Source organism: Panthera pardus, unplaced genomic scaffold (assembly GCF_024362965.1).
Source record: "Panthera pardus isolate Hobbes unplaced genomic scaffold, ASM2436296v1 HiC_scaffold_15, whole genome shotgun sequence".
In the NCBI taxonomy this organism is placed as follows: Eukaryota; Metazoa; Chordata; class Mammalia; order Carnivora; family Felidae; genus Panthera; species Panthera pardus.
Window position 1 is genome coordinate 26,474,084 of NW_026526710.1, and position 21,730 is coordinate 26,495,813.

General features: G+C 39.4%; 1 protein-coding gene across 2 annotated transcripts in view; it reads right to left on the reverse strand.

Annotated features, from left to right (window-relative positions):
- CEP192 (centrosomal protein 192) overlaps nt 1-21,730 on the reverse strand; it is a 131,348-nt gene that overhangs the window by 37,405 nt on the left and 72,213 nt on the right. For both annotated transcript variants that reach the window (XM_019433885.2, XM_019433883.2), the window contains exons 19-30: nt 18,592-18,760; nt 15,554-16,475; nt 14,208-14,356; nt 12,146-12,376; nt 8,129-8,254; nt 7,793-7,936; nt 7,608-7,671; nt 6,844-6,983; nt 6,653-6,745; nt 6,027-6,145; nt 4,939-5,115; nt 75-165 (exon numbers count right to left, since the gene is read on the reverse strand). In XM_019433885.2, coding sequence (XP_019289430.2) covers nt 75-165; nt 4,939-5,115; nt 6,027-6,145; nt 6,653-6,745; nt 6,844-6,983; nt 7,608-7,671; nt 7,793-7,936; nt 8,129-8,254; nt 12,146-12,376; nt 14,208-14,356; nt 15,554-16,475; nt 18,592-18,760 — 2,425 coding nt within the window. The remainder of the gene's footprint in view (nt 1-74; nt 166-4,938; nt 5,116-6,026; nt 6,146-6,652; nt 6,746-6,843; nt 6,984-7,607; nt 7,672-7,792; nt 7,937-8,128; nt 8,255-12,145; nt 12,377-14,207; nt 14,357-15,553; nt 16,476-18,591; nt 18,761-21,730) is intronic.

Genomic DNA, 21,730 nt, shown 5'->3' on the forward strand with positions numbered 1-21,730 from the left:
ATGAAGCACACATAATGGTCTGCACATGTAAGTGCTTTGAAAGAACATGAAATAGCATCATGCACACTACAAACCTGAAAGCAGTCCTGGTCTTGTCCTCTAATGAGCAGTCGCAGATGCTGGGTTGTAGATGTACAATTATTTCTTAAAGCTAGCTTCTGAAGCCTAGAAACAAGAACACATTATAAATGTGGTTTTACTCCATGGATGTTGCTACAACCATGAAAACAAAATCAATTAAAACTAACTGCAATGTTTAGAGATGGACTGGATTGCATATGCCACTTTATTAGTAGCCTGCAAAGGTGTCTCCACAGTCCTGAAAACACACATTCCTCCATTTCTGAAAACATACATTCAAGACTCACCGTGTCAGAGCAAGTTTTTGGTTTAAATGCTCTCCTATTATAGCTGCCTAGCCAACTTCATTATTTATACTATATTTATACATATAGTATGTGTGTATGTGTGTGTGTATATATATATACATATGCATATGTATATATACATACACATATATATGCATATGCATATACATATATGTATATGTATATATACATACGCATATGCATATACATATAAAGTCTTACCTGTCTTATAAAACAACAAAAAGCCAGATAACAAATTAAGTTTCTAAGTCAATACCACTCTCAGGCACATTGCTTGGATTTTTCACTCTAAGAACCTCATTTGCACAAACTAGTTATTTAAACACTATATTGAATTAACCATATTTTTAAAAAGTTACAATATGCAAAAAAATAAAAATAAATAAAAAGTTACAATATGCAAGTAGAAGAGACTTAAGAATACTAGCTAGCTGGTGGTTAAAAAAAAATCCTTTAATCTGTGAAAATATACAAATCTTCTCTTCATTGGAGAACAGTGAACACATGAGTACATCTCCATTTTACTCAAATTTTGAAGATTGGCAGTTAAATTATTTAAACTGTGGCCTATGTCTTGTCCACCTTGGGATGAAGGGGAAAGGCTGCTGAGCTCAACCTCAGAATAAAATCCAAGACCTACAGGGGCGCTTGGGTGGCTCAGTTGGTTAAGCATCTGACCCTTGGTTTCGGCTCAGGTCATGACCTCATGATTCGTGAGATGGAGCCCCGTGCTACGGGGGATTCTCTCTTTCCCTCTCTCTCTGCCCCTCCACTGCTTGCGTGCTCAATATCTCTCTAAAAATAAATAAGTAAACATTAAAACAATTTTTAGGGATGCCTGGGTGGCTCAGGCGGTTAAGCAGCCAACTCCTGATTTCAGTTCAGGTCATGATGTTATGGTTCATGAATTCAAGCTCTGCATTAGGCTCTGTGCTGACAGTGTGGAGCCTGCTTGGGATTCTCTCTCTTTCTGCCCCTCCCCTGCTCATGCACGTGCACGCGCTCTCTCTCTCAAAATAAATATATATTTTAAAAATTTAAATCTAAGACCTGAGGAAAGCATTCAAAGAACACTGGGAAAACCTAACAACAACAACAAAAATCTTTAAAACCTTTTATTTTTATCTATTTTTAAGGAAATGTAGCTATCATTTGCAAGTAGTAATCAAGTAGAGGGAGGGGGGCTCAGTTTCTAGTTTCAAAAAAGAACTATACAAAGTAAAAAGGGTTAACACCTTTATTATATACAGTCCACACAAAATAATAATTAAGAAATACTAAATCCTAACAAACAAATAGCCAAAGTACATGTGCAGACTTATGAGAGAGAAATCAGAATAAATGAATGAATATATGGAAAAATGCAGAACTTCAAAAATTAAAAAACATCAATCTGGAATGAAATACCACTTTGGACCACTTTACCCTTAGAAAATATAATTTATTAACTATCATTTCTATCTGTAACTGAGGCAAAATCAATGACTCAATGAGAACACTCTCCCTGAAATTATATATGAATTATTTCCTCTTTCCTCTGGAAGAAGAGCTCACTTCAAATCTCCCTTTTGCAACAAGCACCTTCTTCCACAAAGGCAGGCAGCAGGCAAGTACCACATCAAAAGAACACCAGGATCCCCTTGCCCTCTGTTTCTGGGTCCTCTCCTAGCACCCACTGGGTCACAGCCTCTGAATGCCTCCTAGGACATTTCTTAGGGAGAGAAAATAGGATGATCTCTTTCTAAGCAGACAATACACCTCTGTATCATTAACCATGCTGCAACATCCTTATAAAAGAGTAGCAGGAGATATTTGGGGTGGGAAAAATCATCTATGTAGGACACTACAATGGAAGTAAGGGCACTACAGAAACAGAAGTCCATCGTTTCCCTAGGCAGGCGCTGCGCTAAATACTGTACATACATTAGCATGGTACCTACGGATCTATTGCTTTCAACAAGTCCACTTCGAGACATCATGTGTCACAGCATCCACAGACTAAGGTCCTTCTCACAGAAGTGGCGAGCTCCTCCAGGCTGAGTTAAGGTATCTAACCAACCATAAACAGGGATAGAACAGTTTTCAGGTCACTTCCCTGTACTGGCATGGGGCTTACACTTAGATCTGTTGGATCAGAAGGCACTCCATGAATCTCCATGAAGAAGTGAAGCAAGAAATAAAGGAGGACGGCCTGAATGCCTTTCACTTAGGCGAGGGCCAGGGAAAAATGCCACTGAAGCACGCACAAGATAGTACCCCCATTTTCAACTTAACTAATTTCTGATTAAAAAAAAAGTTTAACACACATTAATTTTGTTTCAGATGAGCTCTAAGATTTCAAGATGTTATGGCATCTGGAACAGCTAGATTTTAAGAGCAGCCATCTCTACTCTATTAATCATCTGTTGCAAATTTTATCACAAGACAGGGAATTCTGTCAGGAACAATACAAGGATGCTGATGGCCCTTAATGAGCTCTCTTCTGCCTTTGTCTTAAAGGAAAGAGCAGTTATAGAATAAGCGGTGTATCAACAGGAACACTCAGTAGCTGACGCTTGCCAGAGTCTGCACTGTAATAATGACTATGATTGCTAGGGCATATTGGAAAGTGATCTTCCTTTTACCTTAGACATTGATGGCTGAGCTGAACAGCTATGTTATTTTGACCACATTCCATGGCACAGAACTTCAAAATCTCAAATCACTATTTGTATGTGTAGTGGAGCAGACCACTAATGTTTTGAGGAAAAGTCTGGTATACACTGTTCAGATTCAACTGTATAGAACCAGAAAATTCTTCCATACAGGCACATGCCCTTGTTCCGCCCTTCCTTTCAACGTGTATTCCATCTCGGCTGTCTGCAAAAACCAGATGACATAACCAACAACACAGGAGCTACTGAAAAGGGCACAATACCTCACACTCCCTGCCAATCAGGACTTTTCAAAAGTCTAGCTGAGAGAATCTTTACTGAGAGCTCCCTAAAGAACATGCAGCCCACCATTCTTCTAAGTGCCTAAGCTGTCTCATTCAAGCCACCACCTGCCTCAGCACCCAGAAAACATCTTCAGCTGGGTCTTCAGGTGTGACACATCCAGACCTGAATGAAGCACCTCAAAGAGGGAGCATCCTGATGGGAGCATTTACTATGAAGTAGTTTTACTTTGAGACTTGGCATGCTGTATGGATTTCTCTTTGAAAGGACCCCTGCAAGAAACATCTGTCTAAAGTCTACAGCAGGAACAGCTATCCTCTCTCACACAGTAACTGGTTTGTTCTTAACCTCGGAACACTGTGACTTATCTCAGGATGATGGGGTTAGAGTCAGAACCAAGCATAAGACCCACATCAAGGCGAGTGCAAAGCGTGAGCCTTCTGCAGGTGAGCCTTCGGGCATGACCTTTATGATTACCATATCTCATCATCCCACAGCAGTCGGCCCTCAAGTTTTTACCTTACTATATCTTTTTGAAAGCTGCCTTTGCAACAAGACAAGGTACATATGACTGACTACTTGGATGGTTAAGCAGATGTATGAACTCTATAAAGTAAGGAAGTTCAATTAGATCTTTTTTGCACTAACAAAACTATAATTTTAAAAAGTAATTCTTCACACCTATAGTACAGATTCAGCCAGAAGTTTCTTATCTCTCAGGTACCATAGAAATGTGTGGGTAAAACATTTAGGTCAAACACAAAAATGCAAAATATGGAAGAAGAAACACTGAGCTTTAATAATTGCCTAGGTTATTAATTAGAAGTATTTAGCTATGTTGCTAAGCTTATGAAAGGAAAAATATTACTATACTATATATTATATGCCAATTAACTCAAAGTTCATATTCATAGTGTATAATCAAAGTGCACATAAAAATAAGATTCAAGATATAATTCACATTAAACCATGACAGAACAGATCTGGTCTATTAGAGACCCCTTTTACTCTTTATGGTACAAAGTATTCATATTCTACTACTTTGTAAACTCCTGAAGAATGCAAGGTCTCTGATTATTTTTTCTTCCTACCTTTCCATAGGGCTTTCCAGAGAAGGAACAAACAAACTCTTAAGTGCCTAAATCTGATAATCAGCAGAGAATCCACCAAAGAGCTTAAGAAAATTGAAACCTATTTTTTTTGGATTGCAGAGGTGAAATTTAAAAAAAAAACCACTTTTTTTTTTTTTTAACGTTTATTTATTATTGAAAGACACAGACAGACAGAGCATGAGCATGAGCAGAGAGAGGAGGAGACACAGAATCCGAAGCAGGCTCCAGGCTCTGAGCTGTTAGCCCAGAGCCCGACACAAGGTTCAAACCTACAAACCGCAAGGCCGAAGTCAGACGCCCAACTGACCAAGCCACCCAGGTGCCCCAGAGGTGAAAATTTTAATTAAAACATCGGAATTCATAATAGGAAGATTACAGAACATAGGATAACTTTATTCAACTCTAAAAATATTAACATGGTCATAATTATCAGAGTGGAAAACAATGCTAGGTGATGACAGCAGAATCTTTGTGCTCAGGAGCTGCTACATGCATACTTACTGTATTCTACCAAGAGGGACACCCCCCCAGGCCAGAAACTGCTTGTTGGACAAAATTGATGGAACATCTGAGCAGCAAGATCCAGGTATTAGAGGTTTATTTCCTGAAGAAACTACTTCACCTTTTAACATCACTTCATACTGTGGTCCAAATGGCTGCACGAATATTTTCAAGATCCTAACAAAGAAAACCATCTAAGTTGAATGTCCACAATTCTATTGGCAACTATTTCCCACAGGCTTCCTTTGTCCAAGAGACTGAACTGGGTGCTGAGGATACAATGACATTCCCACACTTACAGCTTATATTCCAGAGGAATATCGACAAGGAAAGACTGTCACAATACCATCTACACAATGGGACAAGGGAAGTTCATGGGGTCACGGGAATACTACCGACTACTATTTATGAGGAGTTTGGGAACAGTTGAGGAAAGCTTCTCAGATGAAAGAGGTAACTCAATGAAGTTGGGGGCAGCTGTTCCAGGCACAAGTGTTCACATTTGTGCAGGCCAGCTCTCCTCTGAAAGGTCACAGTAGCAGACTGAGCACACTAAGGCATTCCATAACCCAGGCAGGGGACAGGGCACATGTGTCTCAGCAGTGTGTGCTTCTAAGCTCTGTTTACCAAGCAAATTCAAATACTAATGACAATGATGCTCCGACCACTATCAGGTAATATTCACTTATGATTTAGGTGCCAAAAAGTCATAAGCCTGGAGAAATGGGGGAGGGGGTGTGGGAGCAGGGGGAAGCATCTTAAACTACCAACAACTGGTGATGGTTTCCTTGGAGAGAGAGAGAAAGTTAATGAGAAACATCAAGATTGACATTTTATTATTTACTTTTGTCAGAATATATTTAAAAATAGTCATTTCTTAATTTCTAGTCAATTGGTTTAAAAGGAGAGTTTTAGTACACAAAAAGAAGAAAATCTGAGGCTAACAGAAGTTAAACAGAGCTATACTATCTATTAGATGAGATGAAACATGTCCTAGATCATTCAGACTGTGGAACGAAGCACATCTAAATAAGTGGCTATTTTCAGAAAAGAGTACAAACTGGTCATTATAAATAATTTTATATTACCTTTCCTCACAGGCTTTGGGATCCTTTGGAGTAAATGTAACTATAACTTCATGTTCTTCTCCAGGTTTAAGGAATAGATTCTCTGGATCCACTGAAAAGTGACTTCCTTGGTCTGGGATCTAAATATTTATACAATTATAACTAAATACTGACTTATGCAAATGTGGCTTTTACTCAGTTACTCTCATTTTTCATTTACTCTGACAGGTTATTTTTCCCTTCTGCCTTGTCTGTCACTATCCCACTTTGTCTTATTCTCTTGGAAAGGGCACTTTCTCTTTCCACAAAGAAGTTAAACTCCCATTCCTATTTCCTATCACTAACACCCTCTTACCCATCCACACCTCTCAGAAATGTCTACATATATGATCACTCTCCTCCAATTCCACCTATCCACAGGATAACATACACATTTTTCAGGAATTAATCTAGAACTTGGTTCTTACATATAAAACATCAGATGTTAAAGTGTCCTATCATCTATTTCCTACTGGTATAATCCTCAGATTTTAAGCACTCTGTTTGATCTCTGGGGCAGCTCAGCCATGTTCACAATGTCAGAAGATACTCAGAGTCTCACAGACTAAGGAAATACTATGTCATAGTGCTCTTACACAAATTCTTACCTTGATATCTAAGTAAACATCAATATTCCCTGCATTTTTCAAAGGTAAGTGCTGCTTTGCTGAGGAAGCCAAACTGGCAAACAGGTGCATAGTCTAGAGAATGGAGTAAAACCAACATCTTAAATAATGTCACAATTAGAATGAAATCAACCTGAACATAAAATCATGGCAAAGAAAAGAATTTAGGGTACCTGTAAGTCTTTTGGAGCATGTATCCTAGCTATTCCTGTTCTTGCTTGAAGACCAATACTTTTAATGACTGGGGTAGGGTTTGGGCTATCAACTTCTATATCGACTCTTGCCAAGAACTCTTCTGCTGAGCCTAAAATCTCTACAAAAGCTCATTCTTTTAGTTCAGACACCAGAGAATTATTTAAGTCTAAATGTTGTATGTGGTCCAACACTATGCCCTCAGGGATCCCAAGAAATCCTAAGCAAAATGATTTTTTTTAAGTTTATTTATTTTGAGAGAGAGAGAGAGACAGAGACAGAGACAGAGAATCCCAAGCAGTCAGTGCAGAGCCCGATGTGGGGCCTAAACTCACAAACCATGAGATCATGACCTAAGCTGCAACCAAGAGTCAGATGCTTAACCAACTGAACCACCCAGGAGCCCCAGCAAAATGATTTTTTGAAGAATTCCTCTTTGAAGAGGAATAGAAATTAGTGGAGGAGAAAAGAGAAAAAGAAAGAAAACATCCAACTGGTAGATGTGATAAAATCAGTGTACAAAAAAGATCCCAAAAGGTTTTCAGTGGTACTTGCTGGGGTTAACCACAATTACATGGATTTGAGCCAAAACAGCACACTCTCTGCCCCATTTTTAAAACAACATAACATATTTCACAAATTCCTCAAAGTATTCACATTCACTGATAGAAGAAACATGCCTCAACTTTGTAGTTTATTTTGCTACAGAGAAGAGCAATTCCCCCAAAAACATAAACATGAATACCTGAAGAAGTGATCCGTTTCTTTGGACTATGGAAAAGAACCCAAATTATCAGAAATTCTGGATCCTGTAAAATAAAATAAAATTTAATTTAGCATTAAGATGTAAATCTTAATGAAAGATAATTGGTTTGGAAACTTAACTCCCTCTTTAATTTGAAGCCAGTTCCTTCAATCCACCCAGCTTACCTGTCCGTCATAACTGGCAGGCATCATGTGGTTGACCACAGAAGGAGCTGCCAGCTGAGCAATCATGTCAGCATACGGAGCTGCTTTCAAAGAAGCATGGATGGGTGCCTTGGAAAATGTGAAGCAGCGCCAGGCTATGGCATTCTGTTCAGAAATAGAAGAATCAGTCTCAGTAAAGCCAACAGTGCAATGTTCATGTGATGTTAAATTTGTTGACCGAATCGTTACCAAAAAATTTACTTCCATAAGAAAAATGAACCAAGAATGATATTAGCGGTACCTAGAATTCCAAATCAATGTGTTCTGTAAAGTTTCTTACTGTACATTAATACTTACAGCATTAATAACAAGTCTGATTGGCACAGTGGCATGAGTCTTGTTTATCAATTTTAATGGCAAAGCTTTCCAGCCTCCATAAGTCAAGTCACCAAAATCAAGAACATCTTTTTTTTCTGTTTCTACCTAATTATGAAAGAAAAGACTAATTTATAAAAAGTCATATATTAATATCACAGCTTACATTCATATCACTGCTTTTTCCAGTTACAAATAGTCAGCATTAAATGTAAACCTACCTAAATATCCCCAGGCCATTTTACAATTGCTATTTTCTACAAAAATAAATGTTAAATTCATTTTCTGAGGTAGTCTATGTATGCAAATGTACTACAGAATAAAGTAATATGTTTGCTGTTGCTACTTTGAAAAGACTGTTAGATCTTAAGACAAACTGACAATTTTATAAAAGATACAAGCCTCCCTTCAATGAGTTACTATGAACTCTATTATTATAATTTTAACTTCTCAATTCCCTTCAAAATATATGTTGGAATTTTCAGATTTAGTCCAATTTCGGGCAAAACTAAAAATGTTTAAAATGATACCAAAATAGGCATATCAAAAGTTTAAAATGTGTGCCTAGGAACAACTTAACACAGACCTCTCACACACACACATGTAGAAATGCTGGATAATATTTAACACACACATAAATTTCTTCAGCCTGGCCAAATATAATGGGAAATCAAAAACAGACTGGCAAATGGGAACTGACTTCCATGGTAGCCCATGAAGGTCTGGGATCGAGCCACTTCCAAGGTGGTTGAGCTTCACCACCCTCCTAACCACAGAAAGTATGACCCTGAGCTTGCTGTGGGCAGGGCAAGGCTAGAATGGAATCTGAGCTCCCCGCATCAAGTGCAGAAATTGAAAGAAGTGCCTTTTATGAAAAGGAAACTAGAAAACCTGTTTATATGTCTGAGGAGGTAACTGGGAAGCTTGTCCAGCAATGGGTGGGTGTCAGAAGACCATTTGCAAGAAAGTAAAACTCTAGGCCTATGCCACACTAGATATGAAAGCTCCAAGCTGAAAATCAGTACAACCCTTCATGCCCCAAGCAGTTGTACAAAGTGCTCTCTATGGACACTCAAAAACCAGGACACATGGAATTACTACAGCGAAGAGCAGCCTTAATGATGTGAGCTCACATTGAAAGAATTTTTTAAGTCAATTAAAAAATTAAAAACCTTGGGGAGCCTGGGTGGCTCAATCGGTTGAGCGTCCAACTTTGAGTCAGGTCATGATCTCCCGAGTCATGAGTTTGAGCCCTCCATCGGGCTCTGTGCTGACAGCTCAGGGCCTGGAGCCTGCTTCAGATTCTGTGTCTCCCTCTCTCTCTGCCCTCCCCCACTCATCTGTCTCACTCTGTCTCAAAAATAAATATAAACATTAAAAAAAAATTAGAAACCTCATGAAGAAAGTAATCAGGGAGACCTAGCAAAGCTAGCAGAAAAATTAGCACCTGAAGAACTAGAAATAATCTGAAATTAACTATAAAATAAGTACACTTTAAATACAGATAATAGAGTCCATGAAAAAGGTAAAAACAAAAGATTCAAGAAATAATGGTGAGCAAAAAAAATAAAAATAAAAAGTAAAATAGCATGAGCAATCTGTTAAAAAACATTTAATGTTACGGTTTTAAAACCATTTGGGATTAAAATAGTAGTCAAAGATATGACGGAAGGAAAAGATCAACATTAAAATGACTATAGCTTTTTGTGTTGTTTGGGCTCCTGATTAATTTTAGACTTCAGTAACCAATTTGAATAAGAAGGGAACAGAAATGTGTAACTTCCAAACTAATGCAGATGCAAGAGAATTGTAACTTCAAAAAGGAACAATTTCACTTAGAAGATAAAATTATCTTGAGTCTAAACACACATAACAGAGCTCAGAATACCCAAGACAAAAATCAATAGAATTATAAGGAGAAACAGACAAATCCACAAAACTTCTCTTAAAGACAAAAAGACTAAACACACAGAAATGTTAATAACGATACAGAAGACAGTAACAAAGTAGAGCTAAAGGACATGTAAAAGAATTCTGCACCTAAGAGAAATTAGAGTCATTCTTTTCAAGCACACAAGAAACATTAACATAGATTGAACTCATGCTAAACTACAGAATCTCTTTCCTTCTTCCCCTCGCCAACCCATATTCTGACTCCAACATGGGGCATGCAATGGGGAGAGGCTGCTGGAACATTCCCAAAACATTTGGAAACTATAAATGTACTTTAAAATGCGTAACAATCCAATTTCTCCAAGATCAAAAAGTCTTCCTTGGCCAGACTTACTACATAAATCTTTAATGATATGGATGAAATAGCTAACTGACTATAGTCATTGGTTTTGGTCGACACGAATGTAATACAATGTTTCAGAAACCACATATATTTAGAAATATTGCTATTTCCACTTTCTATTTGAATTGATAGTTCAAACAACTATTACTTGAGCCCTTACTATATGCCAAGCACTATTTTGGAAGTGAACAAAAGAGACACATGTCCTGGCCCCCACAGAGCTCACACTCTAGTGGGAGCAAAGAGGATCAGACAATAAACAGGTAAATATTTAGTATGACAATGCTAAAAATGCTAAGCAGAAAAGTAAAGTGGGCAAAGGGAGGTGGGCATGCAGGGATGAGGGAATAGGTGGGGACTGCCATTCCACCAACAGTGAGAGAGTATGCGGTGTGTGGGAGAAGTATTCTAGGCAGAAAACAACTGTACTCAAACACTGGCAAGATCGTCAACACTGGTGGCTTCTTCATCACTAGAGACACTGTCTAAGCTGTCTTCCAGCATCCATGAAGCTTAGTCTTCATGTGCATCCAAACTGATATTGAAACACTTTTTAAATCCGTATGTGATGTGGTTACTGAAAGTTATTCCAAGCTGAAACACTCATTCATGTAACATAAGGCAGTTATTTTCCCTATACACATATATTCAAGATGTCCCCTACGTAACCACTTCCTGTATTCTTTCTTAAAGTGGTATTTAAAAGGTTAATATATAACATCCAACGTTTACATACCACCAGGGAAAATCACTGATCTCATTACATTTCTTAGTCGCTTTTAAAACAAACAACCCAATATGTCTGGTGACTTTTCAGAACGTCCCAAACTAACACCCACATCCAGCAAGTAGAGCTGAATTTCCATAAAACAATAGAAATTATTTTTTTTTATTTTTTTAAATGTTTATTTTTAGGAAAGAGAGACAGAATGTAAGCAGGGGAGGGACAGAGAGAGAGGGAGACACAGAATCTGAAGCAGGCTCCAGGCTCTGAGCTGTCAGCACAGAGCCTGACGCAGGGCTCAAACTCGTGAACCGTGAGATCATGATCTAAGCAGAAGTTGGACACTTAATCGACTGAGCCACCCGGGTGCCCCAGTAATTTTTTTTAATGTTTACTTTTTTTTAAGTTATTTATTTATATTGAGAGACAGAGACAGCACAAATGGGGAGGGGCAGAGAGACGGGAAGATAGAATCCCAAGCAGGCTCCCCACTGCCAGTGCAGAGCCTGATGCAGTGTTACAACCCACGAAGCCATGAACTCATAACCTGAGCCGAAACCAAGAGTCAAACGCTTCACCGACTGAGCCACCCAGATGCTCCATTAATGTTTATTTTTGAGAGAGAGAGAGAGAGTGAGAGAGAGGAAAGAAAGCAGGGGAGGGGCAGAGAGAGAGGGAGAGAGAGGATCTGAAGCAGATGCTGACAGCAGAGAGCCCAACACAGGGCTTGAACTCACGAACTGTGTGATCATGACCTGAACCAAAGTTGGACACCCAACCAACTGAGTCACCCAGGAGCCCCAACAGAAATAATTTTAAATTCTAAAGTAAGAAGCTAATTAAGAACTAATGGTAGCTTGAAAGTAACTTTGTGGCATATTTACCCACATATTCATTTCTCCCAAATATTACCTCTTAAGGGTTAAACAGGCTTCATTCAAATGCCAGGCATGACAAAGACTTGCTTACAAGTAGTTACCTCAATCACAGGCATCTCAGCAACAGCTGTGAGAACGACTCTGCTTGCCAAGGCTTCTGCTTGTGCTATGGTCTCAGCATCTGCTGAAAATGGCCAACAAGCAACACTGAATATACATCTGAAAATCCCAGGATCAGATGGTATGAAAAGTACTTTTATCTCTTCTGTGGCATGAGGTCTCATGATGACTTTATTCTTGAAAACTAAACAAGGATATGCTGAAAGATCCACCTTTAAAAAAAAGTGCCACACAGTTCGTTAAGAAATGGTTTCACATTGAAAATCAAGAATCAGAAATCAACTAGTTTAAGATCCTTTTCTTCTCAAACTACCAAATCTAGAAATTTACCTTTCAAAATATCTAAGCCTTATAACCCATTATCGATAAAGTACAATTAGTCAAAATTATGAAGACTTATGAAGATAAGTTGACTGTGTGTCCCCTAGTCTGTTTTAAAGCAAACACAGCTTATCTATACCCTCATTTCCAATGAAAGAGCCCCTGGAAAAGGCAGCACTCTGGTGCCCTGCACATCACCCAGGACTGGTTTTTGTGTGATCAGGGACATTAGACTGACTTCCAAGGTCCTGATCAGGCTACTCAGTCCATGATTATGACTCATTCCAAACCCTCCCTCCTCACTATACATGAGGGCATTCTTTTCTATTCCCGCATCCAGAGGCAACACTACTTCCTACATGCCCCTAAAAGGGCCTCCAAGCTTACCTCCCACCCTTAACACTTTCCTGCTATCACATGCTTTCCATCCAACCTCAGGATCAGAGAGGAAAGGCTAGGAAAAGGGAAGAGGGAGACTAGAGACAATCTTTTTTTTTTTTTCAATGTGTATTTATTTTTGAGAGAGAGAGAGAGAGAGAGAGAGAGAGCGCGCGCACATGAGCAGGGGAGGGGCAGAGAGAGAGCGAAACACAGAATCAGAAGCAGGCTACAGGCTCTGAGCTGTCAGCACAGAGTCCAACGCAGGGCTCAAACCCACGAATCATGAGATCATGACCTGAGCCAAAGTCAGACACTTAACTGACTGAGCCACCCAGGCGCCCCTAGACACAATCTTATTTTGCCAGGTAAATCTTACCAGGAGGTAAGAGAGAAAGTAAACTCATCCACCAATGCTCATCTGCAAGTGTCAGTCGCAAAACCAGGGCATTCCAAAATAGGAGCTGCTGACCACATTTCCCACCTTTCCTGCTCAATCATGTCTACATCATTGTAATCATGAAAGGAGATTTAGAGTATTGTACTTTACCACCTCTAACTGATCATGTGAGAGACCCTTGCTGTTAAGAGTTAATGTTAAAATTGTATTTCCAGGTATTTCAAAAGATCATGTAAAAACATGATCAGATAGGGGCGCCTGGGCGGCTCAGTCGGTTAAGCATCTGACTTCGGCTCAGGTCGTGATCTCGCAGTTCGCGGGTTCGAGCCCCATGTCGGGCTCTGGGCAGACAGCTCAGAGCCTAGAGCCTGCTCCAGATTCTGTGTCTGCCTCTCTCTGCCCTCTCCCACTCACACTCTGTCTCTCTCAAAAAAGTAAATAAATAAATAAACAGTAAAAATGTTTCTAAAAAAAAAAAAAATGATCAGATAAATTAGTCAAAAAGATTCCACTTATTGAATGAAGATATAGGTCCCAAGAATAACTTGTTTTTTGATAAATGATAGTAACTTATATTCAATCACATTTAACAAAACCAACAAATAGCAGAAATCCAAGTTTTTGGTGGTTTAAATAGCACTTAAAGCATATTCGCATGGTTTTATGAATAAATAACAATGAAATATAATGATAAATAAATAACTGATAGAAACAGAGAACCACAATCACATTTCACTTCTCAATGCAGTACTACAAGAAAAGGAGGTGCTAAGAAAAAGACACAATGTTATTCTTTCACATACCATTTCAATGATTCTGTGAAGGCATACAAGGTGGGGGAGGACAGACTCCCAAGTATAAAAGGAAATACTAGAGAAAGGAGAAATCTAACATTAATCAAAATGCAATTGCTAAGTGACAGGAGAAAGACACAGAAAGCTTACCTTTTCACCATTAACACTAACAGTGAGAACCCCAATGCTGACCTGTAGCCAGCGGTCAGTTGGGTTAAGTACACTAAGGTGGGTCTGGGAAGCAATGCCAACACAGCAAGCATGAGGAAACTTCAACTCCTCAGGTACTCTGACTTTCCCTGGGTAAAGATAGAGGGTAGTCAAATGCAAGTGATATCAAACATCTGATTAAAAGAACAATTAGTTAAATGGAAATTTTTATGTAAGACTACCTATTTACACCTAAGAGCTACAGGATGAAGTGCACTGGGTCTTTAGGAGTCCTTGACATTGTATAAGCCTCAGCCCAGGCCAACAATTTTTGCTTGCTGTATCCAGCTCAGGAAGAACAAGTACAACTGATCAAACCCACAATTTACAGCGAATCAACTCTTCAATGTACTGCCTATTAGTAATCTCTTCCTTTTTTCTGCCACAAATATAAGCCACTACCTAACCTAGTAAGAAACAACACAGGGCTCGAACTTTCAAGATTTATACATCTTCTCAGTTTTAATAAGACCAAATCTTTTCACTATCCTTATGTAGTAACTTTGGAATTTCCTTGAGAAGAACAGGGGGGTAGAAAAGACAGCACTCCAGTGGCCGTGTGTATGATGTCAGGGAACACACAACACCCAACTCTGCTTAGAGTGACCATCTCTAGCAAAAGAATCCAGGAGCAGTTCAGCCACTGCAGACAAAAGTGGAAGGATACTGTCTCTCACCACAACTGTTATCCCCCAAAAGACTTTAAAAAGTGGAAGGAGGGGCACCTGGGTAGCTCAGTCAGTTGGGTGTCTGACTTTGGCTCAGGTCATGATCTCGTGGTTTGTGAGTTCAAACCCCACGTGGGGCTCTGTGCTGACAGTTCAGAGCCTGAAGCCTTCTTCGGATTCTGTGTCTCCCTCTCTCTCTGCCCCTCCCCACTCACACTCTGTCTCCCTCTCTGTCAAAAATAAATAAACATTAAAAAAAATTTTTTTAAGTGGAAGGAGACTCACTCCTCCAGAGAGCCAATCCTGAACTGGACAGTTCCTTGTTGAAGCAATTACAGAAATCCAAGTGCAGAGCACAAGAAAGACAGGAAGACAAAGACATCAGGAGTTTCACCTGCATTAAGTGTTCATGCTTTTCTAAAGCCATGTTGGAGACCCTTGCACAGAAATATATCATGGTCTGTGATTTCAATTGAGAACAAAGAATAAAACTTAAGAGAAATTCAGGCCAACCAGTATCTCCCTGAAACAAACTAGTTTTGTGGCCTCGTTTGAGAAAACACAATTTTTCAATAACAGCAAGCGACAATTAGCAGTAACAGAGGAAAAACATCTTACCAAATCCTGACAGCATTCCTGAATCCCATGGTTCAATTCCACAGTTTGTACCAACGGACTGCACGGGAAAAGGTTTTGCCGTACTTAGAAGATTCTGATTTAAGGCATTAGAATATGGGTTATAAAGGGAAGAGGTACCCATCAATCCAGAGCTGGTATTTTGCCCTAGACAAATTCCCATGGCCACAGAGTTCTGAACATGCTCTCCTGCAACAGCAGAATAAGGACAGCTTCCCGAAAATCCACAGACAGTGGCGCTGCCAGCATGGCACTGAGGCAAAACAACATTTCCAGCTGAAGACAGTGTTCCTAAATAGTGCTGGGCAAAGGGAGCCGTGGTAAAAGAATGTTGAGTCAAGAGTGTAGGAAGTGCAGTGGGCACGTTCTGCATCTCAGGAGCAGAGCCACGAGCCATGGTGCTGGGAATAGGGGCGCCCTCGTTTCCAGGGGCCATCCGATGAGGAATCTGGCCACCTACTGCATTGCTGGCAGTTAGCGGATCTTCTGAGGATACTCTTTCACTTTCGTTCACAGAAGCCTGACGTGACACAGGGAGGTGTGGCATCGCTGACATGGCTGGGCGGGCGAGACCTGTCTTGCTCAGTAGAGCCAGGCCCATCTGGTCCAATTCAGTGGGGTGAGAGGTCAACCCGACTGCACTGGCTTCCGATAGATCTCCACTCTTGGAGGAAAGATCTTTACTCAACCTAAAGTAAGGTTTTGCATCTTCAGGTTTGCTACTCAGAGAAGTCATTTCTGCCACATTGCCTGTATCGGAGTCTTTTTGGATAATATACGATAGTGCTCCTTTACTTCTACTTTGAAATGAACCTTTTTCTGTCAGTTTTTCCACAGCCTGTTCCTCTGATGGAACTGGACTGGCTTGAATAATTGTGGTACTCAATTCACTGGTGACATCACTCTGTGTGTGACAAATAAAATGTTAAATAATCCACAAACTGTTACAAATTCAAACCATGCTGATATAATCTCAAATAAAAAAAGACCTACATGACATTAACTCTGAAAAAAAAAAGGCCAACTTTTTACAGCTGTGAAATGCAAGATTAAAAGTTAGAAAAGTGTACAGTTGTTTCACAGAAATCATTATGAGGAGACTAAAGAGATATATACCAATTACATCTCTGACAAATTTACACAGATAAAGGACCAGAGACAAGTACTTTCGTTAAATTTAAGGGATTGTTTTCCTGGAACTACAATAAAAAGTACAATTAAAATCTAAGTAAATTAATAACACAGGAGTTGGGGGTGACCAAGCTTTCAAGTGATATCGACATGAGTTCAGAAATAATCAATGTAACTCACAGGCTCTCCCACCCCATTGTTTGTCTATACTGCTGTTATGCTTGAAGATGCTAATCTCTTTTTTATTTATTGAGAAAGACAGAGAGAGAGCGTGTGCATGCACAAGCTGGGGAGGGGCAGAGAGAGAGGAAGAGAGAATCCCCAAGCATATTCAGTTCAGCACTGTCAGTGCAGAGCCCAACACAGGGCTCAATCCCATGAACTGCAAGATCACACCCTGAGCTGAAATCAAGAGTCAGACTCTGAACAGACTGAACCACCGAGGCACCTCCATGCTGATTTCTATGAGCACTCTTTTCTGATGTCTAAGATTATGTGGTTCTGTTTTCTTAAATAAGAAGTAACAGCCGCAGTTAATGTTCATATATTCATTTCATGATAATGCATCACCATAGGAGTGACATCTACATCTCTGCAGGGTCAACCAACTGGAATTTACGTACAAGTTAAGATGCACTTAACCCTCACTGACTATTCTTGGCACTCGGTTTGGAAATTTTTCTTACACCAAACAGATAGAGACATTAATAAACAAAGACCAGGTTATTTGCCAGATATCATCAACCAATCAAATCAATAAAAATAAATAACAGCCAGTATGTATTCAGTGGTGACTTCTTGGTGCCAAGCCCTGTTTTCACATCACTGTCTCTCCTTACAGATGAAGAAAGAGGAAGCTACAGTCTATCTCAGAAAGTAGCAGAGGAGAGCCCATCTAACTCCATAATTCAGCCTGTATTATACTAAGTACATAAAGACCCAACATTTAACAGCACCATCAAAATGACAGCTTTCAAGGATTTGCCCAACATGACATCATATATATAGTAACTTTAGTGGATATATTTAGTAATGGGTTAGTGGAGGAGGACTGTATTGCAAGCAATAGTTATATTCATTCAGCTCATTAAAAAACTGAATACTATCATATTCACAACACACACACACACACACACACACACACACACAGATAATAAAATCTAGTTTCTCCCACATAAATCCCTCAGATCTACCTGCTTCTCTCCTATCGTCACTGCCACTAGCTTAATCCAAGCCCACAGCGTCTCTTGCCTGACTGACTACAGCAGTCTGGTGTCAAATCCTCCTGGTTCTAATGAGCTTTTAAAAAATTAATACAGGTCATGTCAGTGTCCTGCTTAAGAGCCTTCAAACTCCCAAATTTTACATCCAAGACTCTTCATGGTTTGGCCTCTCCCCATCCCCATGAATGACTCACTGCAGCCTTCTATTGTACAACTCCATATCTTCCCTCATTCGTCTGCTTCCTCCCTGCCAAGTAATTCTGCAAAATATGGTTTCAATACATTATTTATCCCTCCCATAAACCTTTGTTGAACCATCACCAAGTCCAGTCAGATTTGTAGTTACCTCCTTCTGAATCCCACAGCATACCTAGGTGGATCACAGTGTACTTCATTACAGTATACCTGGTAAGTGTCCCCCAACAGACTAGAAGCTTTTAGAGGGCAGATACTAAAATACTTGTGTACATCTAGTGCCTACTCAACATGAGTAGCTGTTTGATCAAAACACACACACACACACACACACACACACACACACACACACACACCCTAAAGGTAAAACAGCAACAGAAATTACATAGGCCTAAATTTCAGTCTGACTCCCAAATCAGTAATACTTTAAAGCATAAGCTTTAATGAAGAAATAACAGAAATGCTGCCCACCTTGCAGTCCTCAAGGCAATGATCTGAGGCTAGAGTGGGACGGGTGCTCTCTTGTTCAGACACATAAGTCAGCCTACTCACACTAGCTTGTGGACACACCAACTGAGACAACTCACTCTCACAGGGAAGCTTCTGATGAGCTGCTGAACCAGAAGACTCTGAAGCACACCTAAAAGGGAGAATATCTCATGATTAGAGTTTTCCATTCCCTTATTTAACATTATCTAGACTGACAAAAAGTCATTTCTGCTTGCCTACAAGTTTGTTAATCTATAGTCTCTGCTCTAGCTGCCATATATAATAACTCAATCATGGATTCTTTTTTTTTTTACCTTAACTATCTAAAATTATAAATCATATCCCTATTGAATAAAGTACTTGGTAAACTATTGTAAGAAAAAGGGTTGTGGCATTTTCATTAACAAACTTCATATACAGTCACAGAACAATGCTAGTCATTTATTTGATAAACATTTATTGAATACCTGATATAAAGCAAGGAGCAGAGTGTTCAAAAATTCCTGCCCTCAAAGAGTACAGATGAAAAAAAGAATCACATATATAAGTGCAAAGAAATGGTATCCACCGCTGAGCGGAATATGAAGTGAAACAACCTTTGGCTGAGCAATTAAGCAATGCATATCAAAAAAAAAGCAATGCATATCATTTTGACTCAGACATTCTACACCTAGGAATTAATCCTAAGGAAAAAAAATCAATGCTATTTATAAAGACTTTGTCAAAAGGGTATGTCATCCTTTAATAAAGCAAGAAATCCTAATCATATAGGAGAAATTAGGCTATAGAAATTACGGCACAAACACACAATAAAACACTGTGCAGCCATTTTAAATCATGCTGTTGAGTACTATCCTTTGACTCAGAAAGATGTTCATTACATTAAAAAAAAAAAAAGATTAGAGGGATGCTTGGGTGGCTCAGTCAGATAAGTGTCCAACTCTTTATTTCAGCTCACGTCATGATATCATGGTTTGTGAGCTCGAGCCCTGCATGGGGCTCTGTGCTGACATTGTGGAGCCTTCTTGGATTCCCTCTCTCTCTCTGTGTCTCCCCTCTGCTCACGCACTTGTTCATGTGTGCTCTCTCTCAAAATAAATAAATAAATTTTTAAAAACTTATTAAAAAAAGGAAAGGAACAAATGTACTTTGGGTGTATTACTTCAAGTAATGACAAGTGAACTGTAAGAATGCATGGAAATAAAGAGAGAAATTTCAGTTGAGATGTCAAACTTCAAAGGAATCCCAAAACTGCCAAGGAGCTAGCCATATGGAGACACAAAGGTGGTTCTGGAATTAGAAGGTCTAAATCAGTCCTATGAACCTGCTGGAAAGTAGGTGGAAGATCAGCTAACAGGAATGCTAATGAATAGCAAAACTTATCAGAAAAAGTACACTCACCAAAAAAATGTTGCCACTGGACAGATGAAAATTTTGACCAATAGTAAACCATGAGTTTAAAAAAAAAAAACACTTAGAGGAATACAAGATGGCAGAAACTAGAGAAAAAGAATAACAATATCCCACTCAAAAAAAAAATCACACTCATTTTATCATAATAGAAAAGGATGACTTCAATAAAAGTAAATGTACACAAAATTAGTCTATGTAGGAACAAAAAGCATAATTGATACTAGAGAAAATCAACGATGCAGAGTGTAAACACTTGAGCAGCTACACCATCATACAGAGTGAATGTATAAAAAAATGAAAATTAGGAAAAAGAAAACAGTCATAGATGACCAGAGAAGACAGTGTCCACTAATGGGAAACCAGGGTTCTCAAAAGGAAGGAGAATAGATGGAACACAATCAACAATCAAAGGTAACAGAAAATAGAACTCGAAGAAAGAAAGAATTATGTATGCAGAGGTTAGGATAACCCAGGAAAATCAACTGAGACTGATATAGGCATTTGAAGTTGAGGAGGGAAAAAAGAGAGAAGAAGGCTGTAGTAGGAACCTAAAACAGAGCTAGGAACAAGGCTGGAACAAAAACACATGTTGTGCAACAGGGGAACAGATACACGGCACGGTCATAGTAATGTGATGGAGTGCTATGCAGCCATGAGCACAAGGAGCTACTGGTACAGGCAACCACAGGATCAATCTCAAAAACATGTTAAGCGGAGGAAGCTAGACACAGAAAAATGTATGATTCCACTGAAATAAAATGCAAGAACAGACAAAACTAAACTATGGTAATATGGAACAGAAAGTGAATGCTAGGGTGGGGCCAGGGAAGGAGGAGGAGAATTGACTTGAAAAAGGTAAAGGATTGTTAATGGGGCGGGGGCGGGGGGTGGGGATGTAAATGTGCTATCTCTTTTAGAAGGTGGTATTTATTTTTTTTTTAATTTTTATTAGAGCGAGCACACAAGTAAGAGAGAGGGGCAGAGGGAGAGAGAGAGAATCCCACACAGGCACCATGCTCAGCGCGGAATCTGACACAGGGCTTGATCCCACAACGCTGGGATCATGGCCAGAGCAGAAATCAAGAGTTGGACGCTCAACCGACTAAGCCACTCAGGCACTCCGGCGGGCAGGGGGTATTTAAATAAGTGTACGTAAGTGTCAGAAATCCACTGACCGAAATCTTTATGATCTGTGTATTTTACTACATGTTAATTATATATCAGTAAAAATATAATACAACAACGCATACTGTTAAATCCTAAAATTGGGTTAGGAGTGGGCCAAAACTTGGACAATAAGCTTGTTAGTAGGCTAAACCGCACCCAAAATGATTCATGGATTAATTTCATGTCACAGACTGATCGAGAGATCTCAACCAGTATTTACTTTGGTGGCGATGGCAGCAAAACACGTATGCTGAGCAACTCAGCAACACACCATCACTCTCCTTGCATTTTCTCCAGCAATGTTAATTCAGAGCATTCACCCACTTCTAAATTGGCCTTTTCTCATTAAGGCCTGTTGTTTTGTCCCAGGCTAACAGGTGAGGGTGCAGGTAACTGGCTAGCTTACCCATGTGGCGTAAGCTTACCAATTCCATGATCACTTTAGAAAGGTAAACATGATACCCTCATTCAAAATATCTGAACATATACCAACTTCATGAAAAACTTTAGTATCTCCCTAAATATATTTCCTACACATAAT